At 37.0% G+C, this 15,171-nt stretch overlaps 1 protein-coding gene across 13 annotated transcripts in view; it reads left to right on the forward strand.

Moving 5' to 3' along the window:
* The window catches only part of LOC125661219 (transformation/transcription domain-associated protein-like), a 114,283-nt gene that overhangs the window by 36,520 nt on the left and 62,592 nt on the right, over positions 1 to 15,171 (forward strand). For all 13 annotated transcript variants that reach the window (XM_056147064.1, XM_056147066.1, XM_056147067.1 and 10 more), the window contains exons 24-33: positions 2,131 to 2,241; positions 2,346 to 2,435; positions 2,929 to 3,080; positions 3,973 to 4,073; positions 5,037 to 5,132; positions 8,877 to 9,052; positions 9,163 to 9,248; positions 10,781 to 10,892; positions 12,646 to 12,831; positions 14,115 to 14,264. In XM_056147064.1, coding sequence (XP_056003039.1) covers positions 2,131 to 2,241; positions 2,346 to 2,435; positions 2,929 to 3,080; positions 3,973 to 4,073; positions 5,037 to 5,132; positions 8,877 to 9,052; positions 9,163 to 9,248; positions 10,781 to 10,892; positions 12,646 to 12,831; positions 14,115 to 14,264 — 1,260 coding nt within the window. The remainder of the gene's footprint in view (positions 1 to 2,130; positions 2,242 to 2,345; positions 2,436 to 2,928; positions 3,081 to 3,972; positions 4,074 to 5,036; positions 5,133 to 8,876; positions 9,053 to 9,162; positions 9,249 to 10,780; positions 10,893 to 12,645; positions 12,832 to 14,114; positions 14,265 to 15,171) is intronic.

A 15,171-nucleotide genomic window follows, 5' to 3' on the forward strand; every position in this document is an offset into this window, starting at 1 on the left:
TTCTAAATGTGTACTATCATCACCTCTTAATGTGTAGTATCATCACCTCTAAATGTGTAGTATCATCACTTCTAAATGTGTAGTATCATCACATCTAAATGTGTAATATCATCACCTCTTAATGTGTACTATCATCACCTCTAAATGTGTACTATCATCATCTTAATGTGTAGTATCATCACCTCTAAATGTGTAGTATCATCACTTCTAAATGTGTACTATCATCACTCTAAATGTGTAGTATCATCACCTCTAAATGTGTACTATCATCACCTCTAAATGTGTACTATCATCACCTCTAAATGTGTAGTATCATCACTTCTAAATGTGTAGTATCATCACCTCTAAATGTGTACTATCATCACCTCTAAATGTGTAGTATCATCACCTCTAAATGTGTAGTATCATCACCTCTTAATGTGTACTATCATCACCTCTAAATGTGTAGTATCATCACTTCTAAATGTGTAGTATCATCACATCTAAATGTGTAATATCATCACCTCTTAATGTGTACTATCATCACCTCTAAATGTGTACTATCATCATCTTAATGTGTAGTATCATCACCTCTAAATGTGTAGTATCATCACCTCTAAATGTGTACTATCATCACCTCTAAATGTGTAGTATCATCATCTTAATGTGTAGTATCATCACCTCTAAATGTGTAGTATCATCACCTCTAAATGTGTAGTATCATCACTTCTAAATGTGTACTATCATCACTCTAAATGTGTAGTATCATCACCTCTAAATGTGTACTATCATCACCTCTAAATGTGTACTATCATCACCTCTAAATGTGTAGTATCATCACTTCTAAATGTGTAGTATCATCACCTCTAAATGTGTACTATCATCACCTCTAAATGTGTAGTATCATCACCTCTAAATGTGTAGTATCATCACTTCTAAATGTGTACTATCATCACCTCTAAATGTGTACTATCATCACTCTAAATGTGTAGTATCATCACCTCTAAATGTGTACTATCATCACCTCTAAATGTGTAGTATCATCACCTCTAAATGTGTAGTATCATCACTTCTAAATGTGTACTATCATCACCTCTAAATGTGTAGTATCATCACTTCTAAATGTGTAGTATCATCACCTCTAAATGTGTACTATCATCACCTCTAAATGTGTACTATCATCACCTCTAAATGTGTAGTATCATCACTTCTAAATGTGTACTATCATCACCTCTAAATGTGTAGTATCATCACATCTAAATGTGTAGTATCATCACCTCTAAATGTGTACTATCATCACTTCTAAATGTGTAGTATCATCACCTCTAAATGTGTAGTATCATCACCTCTAAATGTGTAGTATCATCACCTCTAAATGTGTACTATCATCACCTCTAAATGTGTACTATCATCACTTCTAAATGTGTACTATCATCACCTCTTAATGTGTAGTATCATCACTTCTAAATGTGTAGTATCATCACTTCTAAATGTGTAGTATCATCACCTCTAAATGTGTAGTATCATCATCTCTAAATGTGTAGTATCATCACCTCTTAATGTGTAGTATCATCACCTCTAAATGTGTAGTATCATCACCTCTAAATGTGTAGTATCATCACCTCTAAATGTGTACTATCATCACTTCTAAATGTGTACTATCATCACTCTAAATGTGTACTATCATCACCTCTAAATGTGTAGTATCATCATCTTAATGTGTACTATCATCACCTCTAAATGTGTAGTATCATCACCTTTTAATGTGTACTATCATCACCTCTAAATGTGTAGTATCATCACTTCTAAATGTGTAGTATCATCATCTCTAAATGTGTAGTATCATCACATCTAAATGTGTAGTATCATCACATGCATGTTGGCAGAGCAAGATTCATGAATGTACAAACGGATACATTCTTGTAGAAATGGTAAACACGATCATGGTTGCAGTAAATATTCTACATGAAAAGAAATTTATGCTCATTTTCAATCAGAAATATGGGTGTTGTGATGAATACATTTTGTATTATATGAACTGTAATGTGATGTAGGTTTTAGCATTCATTTGCCAATCAATTTTTTTTGCATCATATGGGAATTATTATGAGCAAATGGAGTCTATGTTGATGTATGTATTTCATTACACAGGCATTGTGGAAGACTCTCAGAAGTCCTGTAGACAATATTGCTCAAGTTGCATTTCGAGTTCTGGGGAAATTTGGTGGAGGGAATCGCAAGATGCTGAGGGAGCCCCAAAAGGTCAGAATGCAGATAAGGATGGGGTCTTGTAAAGCAAGTTCAAATGTAAATTCAAATTTTGTGTCCAGATAGAAGTTTGACTGTGACGATGTTTCTCTCCTCAGCTCCACTACAATGACCGCGAGACAGTAGGGCCTTGTATCTCTATCTATGTGCAGGACTGCAAGACCCCCATCACCAAGCCTGTAGAGAAGGTTGTCTAGACTTAACACTGTAGTCTGATTGATTTTTATTGTGTGATTCAAAACCAGTCAAGTCTCATTCTGCTTCACTCGCTTTAAATATTTTTGTTCATTACCTGAGGAACATCAAACTGACAATAATCATTTGATCTGGTTGGTATTAAGCTATTGACAGGAGTAATGAAAACAAATATCCAATATACATTTTACATATACTTGTACATATTGTACTTTTTGATAATGACATTCAAATTCCTTCAGTGATGTGATAACAGATTGAGAATTGAGTTATCATTTGCAGCATGAATTTTACTCACATGTACTTTATGTCCTTACTGAATTTACAATCATCTCGATGTGTTCTATAGTAATGCAAACAATAGTGATATTTTCCTAAAAATTTAGTTTCACAACATTGCATGGGACTCCATTTGATTTAATGTTTTTCTAAATTTTTTGTTTCTGATCTTTTAAAACACTGACCATTTGTTTCCCTGTATACCAGGCTGTGGACTTTGCCCTGACCACTCTTAAATGCAGCACCACGGATAATTTTGCTCGGCGTCAGGCATGGGAACTTATCAAGTGTTTCCTGGTCTCTGTAATGAATCTAGACGATGAGAAACAGACATTGACCAACCTGTTCACACACACCAGGTACACAGACATTCTATCACTGTCACACACCAGGTACACAGTCATTCTATCACTGTCACACACCAGGTACACAGTCATTCTATCACTGTCACACACCAGGTACACAGTCATTCTATCACTGTCACACACCAGGTACACAGACATTCTATCACTGTCACACACCAGGTACACAGACATTCTATCACTGTCACACACCAGGTACACAGTCATTCTATCACTGTCACACACCAGGTACACAGACATTCTATCACTGTCACACACCAGGTACACAGTCATTCTATCACTGTCACACACCAGGTACACAGACATTCTATCACTGTCACACACCAGGTACACAGTCATTCTATCACTGTCACACACCAGGTACACAGACATTCTATCACTGTCACACACCAGGTACACAGTCATTCTATCACTGTCACACACCAGGTACACAGATATTCTATCGCTGTCACACACCAGGTACACAGTCATTCTATCACTGTCACACACCAGGTACACAGTCATTCTATCACTTTCACACACCAGGTACACAGATATTCTATCACTGTCACACACCAGGTACACAGTCATTCTGTCACTTTCACACACCAGGTACACAGTCATTCTATCACTGTCACACACCAGGTACACAGACATTCTATCACTGTCACACACCAGGTACACAGTCATTCTATCACTGTCACACACCAGGTACACAGTCATTTGATCAATGTCATGCATCAGATACACAGTCATTTGATCAATGTCATGCATCAGGTACACAATCGTACATATTATAGCAATGACACTTACAATGTAATCATAGATTTTGGAAACATATTTTTCTGGGATTTCCATTTCATTTGCAGCAGTAGAATGTTGGAGATGATAAGATAGAATTATATTGTAGCTTTACGGAGAAGGAAATCCCCTTGCAGACTAGTCAGCTGTATAAGAATCCAGATGCTCACTCCAGGAAAGTTCATGAGCAGGCTCTCACTGGCATGTTTGGTAAGTTACACCATTTCCTATCCAAAACTTCTCACTGGTTGTTTCGGTTCACCAGTAGACCTGTTGTCACTGGAAGTTTCCGGTTCACCAGTATGCCTTTGTTGTCACCAGTAGGCCTGTGTTGTCACTGGATGTTCCGGTTCACCAGTAGGCCTGTGTTGTCACTGGATGTTCCGGTTCACCAGTAGGCCTGTGTTGTCACTGGATGTTCCGGTTTACCAGTAGGCCTGTGTTGTCACTAGATATTCTGGTTCACAGTAGACCTGTTGTCACAGGATGATCCGCATCACCAGTAGACCTGTGTTGTCACTGGATGTTCCGGTTCACCAGTAGACATGTGTTGTCACTGGATGTTCCGGTTCACCAGTAGACCTGTGTTGTCACAGGATGATCCGCATCACCAGTAGACCTGTGTTGTCACTGGATGTTCCGGTTCACCAGTAGACCTGTGTTGTCACTGGATGTTCCGGTTCACCAGTAGGCCTGTGTTGTCACTGGATGTTCCGGTTCACCAGTAGACCTGTGTTGTCACTGGATGTTCCGGTTCACCAATAGACCTGTGTTGTCACTGGATGTTCTGGTTCACCAGTAGGCCTGTGTTGTCACTGGATGTTCCGGTTCACCAGTAGACCTGTGGGGATGTTCAGGATGTAATCCAGAGTTCAGTTTTACCCACAGATTGTCACTATTTGGGCATTTAATACTTTTTTAAGTCAGTGACTTTAAAGGACAGTGTAACATTGTACACTATTTCAGAAAGATACCCTCCATTTTGAATATAATGGCAACTTGTTCAAGTGAATGTTTTAGTGCAGAATTTTCTTTGTTTTGGACAATTAGAATCTTGTGAAGTAAAAATATCAAATTGAATGCTTGTACTTCTTTAGACATGTATGTTTATTAACTTTACAAAACCATGCTCAGCAGATGAAACTTCATAACCATGCATTCTGTTGTTGACAGTGGCGGCTGCCATTAAAGAGTTAAGACAGACTGCTCTTCCTTTTATGGCGTGTATGGTCAGACACTACACCATGATTGCCATATCTCAGCAGTGTGGTGAGTATCATATCTCAGTAGTGTAGTATATCTCAGCAGTGTAGTATCATATCTCAGCAGTGTAGTATATCTCTGTAGTGTAGTATCATATCTCAGTAGTGTAGTATATCTCAGTAGTGTAATATCATATCTCAGCAGTGTTACAGTAGTATATCTCAGTAGTATAGTATATCTCAGTAGTGTAGTATATCTCAGCAGTGTGGTGAGTATCATATCTCAGTAGTGTAGTATATCTCAGCAGTGTAGTATCATATCTCAGCAGTGTTACAGTAGTATATCTCAGTAGTGTAGTATATCTCAGTAGTGTAGTATATCTCAGTAGTGTGGTGAGTATCATATCTCAGTAGTGTAGTATATCTCAGCAGTGTAGTATCATATCTCAACAGTGTGGTGAGTATCATGTCTCAGTAGTGTAGTATATCTCAATAGTGTAGTGTCATTTCTCAGCAGTGTAGTGTCATTTCTCAGCAGTGTAGTATCATATCTCAGCAGTGTGGCGAGTATCGTATCTCAGCAGTGTGTTGTCATATTTCAGCAGTGTAGTTTCATATCTCAGCAGTGTATCAGTATATTTCAGCAGTGTAGTTTTATATTTCAGCAGTGTAGTTTTATATTTCAGTAGTGTAGTATCATATCACAGTAGTGTAGTATCATATCTCAGCAGTGTATTAGTATATCTCAGTAGTGTAGTATCATATCTCAGCAGTGTATTAGTATATCTCAGTAGTGTAGTATCATATCTCAGCAGTGTAGTATATCTCAGCAGTGTAGTATCATATCTCAGCAGTGTATTAGTATATCTCAGTAGTGTAGTATATCTCAGCAGTGTATTAGTATATCTCAGTAATGTAGTATCATATCTCAGCAGTGTGTTGTCATATTTCAGCAGTGTAGTATCATATCTCAGCAGTGTAGTATATCTCAGCAGTGTAGTATCATATCTCATCAGTGTATTAGTATATCTCAGTAGTGTAGTGTCATATCTCAGCAGTGTAGTATCATATGTCAGCAGTGTAGTGTCATATCTCAGCAGTGTAGTATCATATCTCAGCAGTGTGGTGTCATATTTCAGCAGTGTAGTTTTATATCTCAGTAGTGTAGTATCATATCTCAGTAGTGTAGTATCATATCTCAGCAGTGTATTAGTATATCTCAGCAGTGTAGTATCATATCTCAACAGTGTGGTGAGTATCCTCATCAATGTTATGAGTATCATATTAATGTGGTTAGTATTTACAGTAATAATGTGAAGAGTTAAATAAATTTCACTTTTCCAACAGAAATGAAAGTAGACTGTAAATATAAGAAATGAATTTTATTTTTGAAAATGCATGAGGGTGTGGACTGCAACTTTTCATGCTAGCATACTTCATTAAGTGCTGTAGTAATGCTTTACGCTGTAGTAATGCTTTACACTGGCATACTTTTCATAATATGCTTCATGAAGTATGCTGGCATGAAGCATCGCAGTTCATAATGTAATTTCAAAAGTAAAATCATCGTTATTGATTTGTTACCTCCCACTAACCCTTGACATCAGTCACCATTCAAAACATGGGGTTGAGATGAAGCATATGATAGGTTTGCAGCCTGTAGTGTGGAGCCAATCAGATGACAGCTTTTGTAATCAGTCGAAAACGAAACAAAACGCGCATGGCACAGCATCGACAACATGATGAATAGTTTGTGACCATTGATTGATTTTCGGAATTCTTTTTAGCTCTTCTGAGCCGAAGGCTCAAAGAGCTAATCATATGGCCATTTGTGTGGTGTGCGGTGTGCGTCAACTTTTTGGAAAAAGGGCTATATCTCAAGAACCCCTTGGCCAATTTTTGTCAAATTTGTCACAGGGTATCCTTTAACAAGGGGATATAATTAGGAAAATGCAAACAAAAGTAGTGGTTGCTAAAAAAAATCTTCTTCTCAAGAACCACTGGGCAAATTATCACCAAACTTATGCATAAGGATGAGGATAGGTTGTAGATAAAAAATTGTTCAAGGCATCATTCTGGGGCAAAGGGTGTGGTCTCAAGGTCACTTCAAAATTGACCTTAAATTTTGTTTGTTAAAACTTTGATATTTTGCTTAGTATAAGGACTAGGATCATCAAATTTTGTCAGTTGATGCATCTTAGGACCTAATATCATGTTGTCTCAAAAGTAGGTCATGGTGACCTACTTTTTGAATTTTGCAGGTAATTATTATTATTAAATGGATTTTGATGCATATCTTGGACACTTTTGAGCCTATGATCATCAAAAGTTGTCAGTTGATGGATCATGGGACCTTGAAGTGCGTCATGTAAAAAGTATGTCACTATGACCTACTTTCTGAATTTTATGGCTAATCATTTATGAATACATTTTAGGTTGTTATTTCAGATACCGAGAGGTTTAGAATCATCAAACCTTGTAAGTTGATGCGTCTAGAGGCCTCAAAACATATTTATAAAAAAAAATAGGTCACAATGACCTACTTTTTGAATTTTGCAGACATTCAAATTTCACATTTTCAATTTTAGATGCATATTTTGGACACTATGAAAGCTAGGATCATCAAACTTTGTCAGTTGATGCATCTTGAGTCTTCAAAGTTTGTTGACCTAAAAGTAGGTCACCGTGACCTACTTTTGGAATTTGACGGCTATATTTTAATATTTCAGATACTATTTGACTTACAATTATCAAACATTGTAAGTTGATGCATGTTGAGTCTTCAGAGTGTGTTGACTAAAAAGTAGGTCACCGTGACCTATTTTTGGATTTTGACGGCTCTATTTGAATATTTCAGATACTATTTGACTTACAATCATCAAACTTTGTCAGTTGATGGGTCTTGAGTCTTCAGAGTATGTCGACCAAAAAGTAGGTCACTGTGACCTACTTTTGGAATTTGACGTTTATATCTGAATATTTCAGATACTATTTGACTCCAATTATCAAACTTTGTCAGATTGAACAAGTTATTTGAAATTGAAATAGGTTAATAAATAACGACATTTAAGGAACGAAAATGTGAATTATTGATTAATATGTTTTATATAAAATCAACACGCAATGTTTCTGAAGTTGAGGAAATTACCCCACGAAGACCATTCTTTACTTTCTGTTTTTGCTCCTACCAAACTTGCATCTTAAACAAGGAATCTCATCGGATGACTTAATTTTAGCTTATTGCGTCATCCTCTGTCCCAAATACATGTTTTAAACGGTGACTGATGTCAGGGGTTAGTGTGAGGTAACGAATCAATAACCCTTGACTTGTGAAGATGAAGTAAAATGTATTTCTTATATTTACATTCTACTTTCATTTCTGTTGGAAATCCAAGTCATTAAAATAGATGTGCTACAGTGTATATCTATAAAGATTCATATGTTTAATGTTATCCACTTGCGATTCATTTTATATATTAACAGGCCTGTCTGTAGGTGAGTGTGAGCTTGTAGACACTCTACAGGTCACTTGTTTTGCTCTATTGATTTGATACTTTTTTAATTTTTGGATTAAAGGGATAAGGTCACTACGGGAAATCATAGAACAATCTTGTAGACATTCATTGCGAGGGGATATGCCCACCTTGCAGAGCTCTTGTCCACAACTGCATCACAGGAAATGGGTATCATTACAGTTGGTAATGATATCAAAGGCAGAAACAGGGGAAATTTACCTATTGTATATTAACAATATGAGCAGGTTTTTGGTCACAGTATGGAAGTGTTTCAAGGAATCTTAATTGCTTTACAGGTCCGTTTCCTGTGAGTGAAAAACAGAACAAGCTGCAGGGGATGGACACACAGATCCTGATTGATGCCCTGGCTGTCATCATGGGACACGAAGAAAAGGAACTGTGTAAACCCGGAAACCTTGCCCTGGTGTTGATTCTGGACACGGCGACTACCATACTGGGCAGCAAGGAGAGGGTGAGTTGTCTTACGGGAAAGCTTGGGATGTACATGTATGTTGTCAGTGACATCACCACCAAAATATAGAGAGGCTTCAAGATTACTTATTAGTTTTCTTCTCGTTACAGGCCTGTCAGCTGCCGCTGTTTGAGTACTTAGTGGAGAGGATGTGTTCTCTTTGTTATGACAGAGCATGGTATGCTAAGTTTGGAGGGTAAGTTTCCATGGTTATAGAAATATACAACACAAAACTCGCTATAATGTATGTGTATTATCGCAATTCACCTTTGAATTAGAACGCTTTGGCCGATATAGTATTGCGTTGTGTGACGACACAATTGAATCTGTTTGTAATACAATTGCGAAATGCAACAGAAACTCTCATTGGTCCATATGTATAAGTCCGCCCAAATTCCCTAATACGGGAATAGTCAGCATCTGAAAACATGACGGCCAGGTGCTAGATGGAAAAAAAACTTCAAAGGAAGAAAGAGAAAAAGTTGTATTCTTGTGTTGTTGTCTCATAAATTTAATATAAAAAAAAATTCCTAACATATTTTCCTACTATACTTGTGTCCAAACATACCTTCAAATATTTATTAAAGCCCCATACGACCCAAAAACTCGATCACAGCTTTTGATGATTTCGTTCGTAGACGTAGCCATGTTAGGTAGCCAGTCAATTCGAATCCCGGTTCAATTCCATATTGGCACAATAGCGTCTAGATATGTACTAATACCCCACAAATATTTTAGCTAAATTGTTTAAATAATATACCACCCCAGTCCTATTAAATGATAATTATTCAAATAGCTAAACTCACGGCGCGGCAGTGCGGCTTTCATTAGTCATGAGCGGCCGCGCCGGCCGGTCTCCATCTAATGGGCTTATGTAGCATTTTCGTTCATATAGAGCTTATTTTACCTTTATAAAAACTGGTACAAAAATGTTTGAATTTCTATTAATGTTGATAATAAATGAAGAGCGAATACATAACTTACAACCGATTTTATGAATAGATACCAATAGCAAGAGTTCGAATTGACCGGCTACGTCAACATACGAAATCATTTGAAGCTGCGAGTTTTTGGGTGGTGTGTGGCTTTAATGAATATTTGAAGGTATGTTTGGACGCAAGTATATACACTGTAGTAGGAAAATATGTAAAGATTTTTTTATATTGAGTTTATGAGACAGCAACACAAGGATACACCGATTTCAGGCCTCAACCGTCCGCAGCTTTTTGTGACCCGTAAATGGAAGGTTTTTATAAGAGGTGGATCTTTTCAGAGAGCTATGTACAGTCTCCAGCAACACTGAATCTGCTCGAGAAAGTGGGTGGGCTGTAATCGGCCAATGAAAACTCTTGTTGTATTACATCAAACATGTCATTCAAATTGGTCAATCGTCTCATTCAATTGTGTCGTCACACAACGCAATACTATATCGGGTAAAGCGTTCTAATTCAAAGGTGAATTGCGATAACATCAAAACAAAAGTCCATGCAGTGATTTAATTCATTTAAGAGATGGTACAAATAAGTTTGTAACTATAAACCAGAGATGAAATTTGATGAACACATTTATGACATCTTTATTATCGAGTAAACATGTAAAAATCTCAAGTTTAGGTGTTCCTAATGAGAGGTGATTGTATTCTTAGTATTCATGAAAAAATGTGGATTTAGGAACCTGCATGTAGCTGTCCACATTATGTACATTTTGACAATGTCATGTTAATTTCAGGTGCCTAGCTATTCGGTTTATGTACGAGAGGATGGCCTTGAAGTGGGTGTTGGAGCACCAGTTTATCTTTCTGAAGGCACTTCTGTTTGTGATGATGGACCTCACAAAAGAGGTAGGCCGCTGTACAAAATGTAACCTGTCTGACTGTATATAGTGCAGGCTACTGCACAAAATGTAACCTGTCTATATATAGTGCAGGCCGCTGTACAAAATGTAACCTGACTGTCTGTATATAGTGCAGGCCGCTGTACAAAATGTAACCTGACTGTCTGTATATAGTGCAGGCCGCTGTACAAAATGTAACCTGACTGTCTGTATATAGTGCAGGCCGCTGTACAAAATGTAACCTGCCTGTATATAGTGCAGGCCGCTGTACTAAATGTAACCTGACTGTATATAGTGCAGGCCGCTGTACAAAATGTAACCTGTCTGACTGTATATAGTGCAGGCCACTGCACAAAATGTAACCTGTCTATATATAGTGCAGGCCGCTGTACAAAATGTAACCTGACTGTCTGTATATAGTGCAGGCCGCTGTACAAAATGTAACCTGACTGTCTGTATATAGTGCAGGCCGCTGTACAAAATGTAACCTGACTGTCTGTATATAGTGCAGGCCGCTGTACAAAATGTAACCTGACTGTCTGTATATAGTGCAGGCTACTGCACAAAATGTAACCTGTCTATATATAGTGCAGGCCGCTGTACAAAATGTAACCTGACTGTCTGTATATAGTGCAGGCCGCTGTACAAAATGTAACCTGACTGACTGTATATAGTGCAGGCCGCTGTACAAAATGTAACCTGACTGTCTGTATATAGTGCAGCCCGCTGTACAAAATGTAACCTGACTGACTGTATATAGTGCAGGCCGCTGTACAAAATGTAACCTGACTGTCTGTATATAGTGCAGGCCGCTGTACAAAATGTAACCTGACTGTCTGTATATAGTGCAGGCCGCTGTACAAAATGTAACCTGACTGTCTGTATATAGTGCAGGCCGCTGTACAAAATGTAACCTGACTGACTGTATATAGTGCAGGCCGCTGTACAAAATGTAACCTGACTGTCTGTATATAGTGCAGGCCGCTGTACAAAATGTAACCTGACTGTCTGTATATAGTGCAGGCCGCTGTACAAAATGTAACCTGACTGACTGTATATATAGTGCAGTCATGAAAAACTATTCAATTGGTCAGTATTTTGAATCTGTACAATTATCCCTATATTGGTTGATATCTGTGTTGTAAGTATTGTAGCGAATTTTTCTTCTAAAAAAAAATTTTAAATTTTATCTCACTGAACAATCATTATTGTATCATTTGTTCCATGTGCCAAAATTTCTCGATACACGGTATCATTATTCAGTATATCGATATGCAGTATCAGTATTCAGTACATTGATATGCAGTATCAGTATTCAGTACATTGATATCCGGTATCGGTATTCAGTATATTGATTCTGAATGATGTAAGATTTGACATTGGTCATAAATTAGTAATAACTTATAATGAAACTTTTTAAAGATTTTTCAAATTCAATTATACCAGACAGAGTAGGAATTAAAAGCTCCACTTTTCACTGAAGAGTAACTGCAGAGAACCTGAGTGATGAAAAATGTAGCTCATCTGAACTGCTTTTGCTCAGCTATATTTTTTCTCTCCAAATGACTGGCCAGTGGATAGATTGATGATGCCTCTCTTTACAGTTTTATTGAATGAGAAAAAAAATATATGTGTTATTTCTAGTAGAAAATTTGAAGTAAGTTGAATTGCATGTGCATGTAGTACATGATTTTTTGTATTGTATGGCCATCAATGTACCACTGTAAAATCTTGATTCGCTTTCATTCATTTTCACGTAGGTGTCCAGTGGAGCTGTTGACTGGGCCAAGAACAACCTGGAGAATATGCTGATCAAGTGTGCCTCAGAAATCGATGCAGAGAAATCCTCAGAGGAGATCCTTGCAGCACAGAAAAAATCTTTACACGAGGTGGTGCACGAACTAGTCCGGCAGATCACCTCCCCTAACACTATCGTCAGGGAACAGGTGAGGCTCGGGTCACATGGGTTCAAATCATTATCTCTTTGTAGTGAAATTAGGAGTGCAGTTTCTTGCTCATCTCTCTTTATATATGTGTCAGTGTGTATAGATATAGTAGTTCAAACGATGGATTCACAGAGAGCATCATACACAGCAGAGGGTTAGCAAATTCAAATAAATAAGGACTATTAAAAATTAAGACTCCATTATAGTCATAAACTTTGGACATTATAATGTGTGTGTTAGTATATAAGATATTATATTTACCCATCATAAACTCTTACATTATAATGTGTGTGTTAGTATATAAGATGTTATATTTACCCATCATAAACTCTTACATTATAATGTGTGTGTTAGTATATAAGATGTTATATTTACCCATCATAAACTCTTACATTATAATGTGTGTGTTAATATATAAGATAATATATTTACCCATCATAAACTCTTACATTATAATGTGTGTGTTAGTATATAAGATGTTATATTTACCCATCATAAACTCTTACATTATAATGTGTGTGTTAGTATATAAGATGTTATATTTACCCATCATAAACTCTTACATTATAATGTATGTGTTAGTATATAAGATGTTATATTTACCCATCATAAACTCTACACGTGTGTGTTAGTATATAAGATGTTATATTTACCCATCATAAACTCTACACGTGTGTGTTAGTATATAAGATGTTATATTTACCCATCATAAACTCTACACATGTGTGTGTTAGTATATAAGATGTTATAATTACCCATCATAAACTCTACACATGTGTGTGTTAGTATATAAGATGTTATAATTACCCATCATAAACTCTACACATGTGTGTGTTAGTATATAAGATGTTATATTTACCCATCATAAACTCTACACATGTGTGTGTTAGTATATAAGATGTTATATTTACCCATCATAAACTCTACACATGTGTGTGTTAGTATATAAGATGTTATAATTACCCATCATAAACTCTACACATGTGTGTGTTAGTATATAAGATGTTATAATTACCCATCATAAACTCTATACATGTGTGTGCGGTGATGTGGCTGCATTCACTGTTACTCTTGTTACTGTTACTTGTTACATATAAGGTTCTCCTGTATGCAGTCCTTCAGTTAAAGTCGCACTATCTTGTATGTAATTAGATAACGCTAAAAAACTCCTCCATGCATGTTTTGATAAGACCTAATTAAGAGCTTTGAACTTAGATATCATTTGCTATATGCATTTCATATGAACGTGTAGCAAGTCGTGTACTTTGTAATGTGTGTTACAGGCAATGCATTCACTGGAGACTCTGGCCAAGACTACCGGCAAGTCAGTGACGGACATCATGGAGCCCCATAAGGAGGTCCTTCAAGACATGATTCCTCCCAAAAAACACCTCTTGAGGCACCAGCCTGCTAACGCTCAAATCGGACTCATGGTAAGTCCAGCACTTCCTCACCCATTATACACACGCATGCACACACCCACACACTGTTCATCTCAGACTGCCAACACAGATTGGACTGATGATGAGGCAAGTGCTATCATAGCCATTAAACACACTCTGTTCATCTTATCCATCCAATACTCAAATTTGACTGATAATAAGTTGAGTGCTACTCCACACACTGTCACTTGAGCTGACCAATGCTCAAAATGGACTACCGGTAAATCAGGTAATATACACCCCACCCATCAAACACAAATCATTCATCTTAACTACCCAATTCTCAGATTTAATTCCTTGAACCGCCTTTTAAATATTATGCAAATTAGCTTATGACGCCTCACTCTTCTGACTCAGATATTTGAGTGTAGGACAAAAACTATTTGGATGACTCCATGATATGAATGAAAAACTCCACATACTAAACATGAATACAGTTGTTCTGGATCAGAATAACCCTCAAAAATACCAAAATCTTTAACAATAATTCAAAGATTAAACAATTTATTTGCACGTATTCACAGAAAAATATATTTAATGATGAAATGCAAAGTTATAGCAGTAACTATTCACTAAACCGTGTCAGTTGTTAGGTCACCACTAAGCTGAATTCACACACCAGAATAAGGCTGTTCATAGTGCTGTTAAAATCGGCTGTCAAGTCCAGTCCCCAGTAATGTAATATTCTCCAGAGTGCTTATTGAATAACTCACACACACTGGGCTAGAAATAGAATGTCTAGAATAGCTCCCTAACACTGGGCTAGAAATAGAATGTCTAAAATAACTCCCTAACACTGGGCTAGAAATAGAATGTCTAAAATAACTCCCTAACAGTGGGCTAGAAATAGAATGTCTGAAATAACTCCCTAACACTGGGCTAGAAATAGAATGTCTAA

This window comes from Ostrea edulis, chromosome 8 (genome assembly GCF_947568905.1).
Source record: "Ostrea edulis chromosome 8, xbOstEdul1.1, whole genome shotgun sequence".
In the NCBI taxonomy this organism is placed as follows: Eukaryota; Metazoa; Mollusca; class Bivalvia; order Ostreida; family Ostreidae; genus Ostrea; species Ostrea edulis.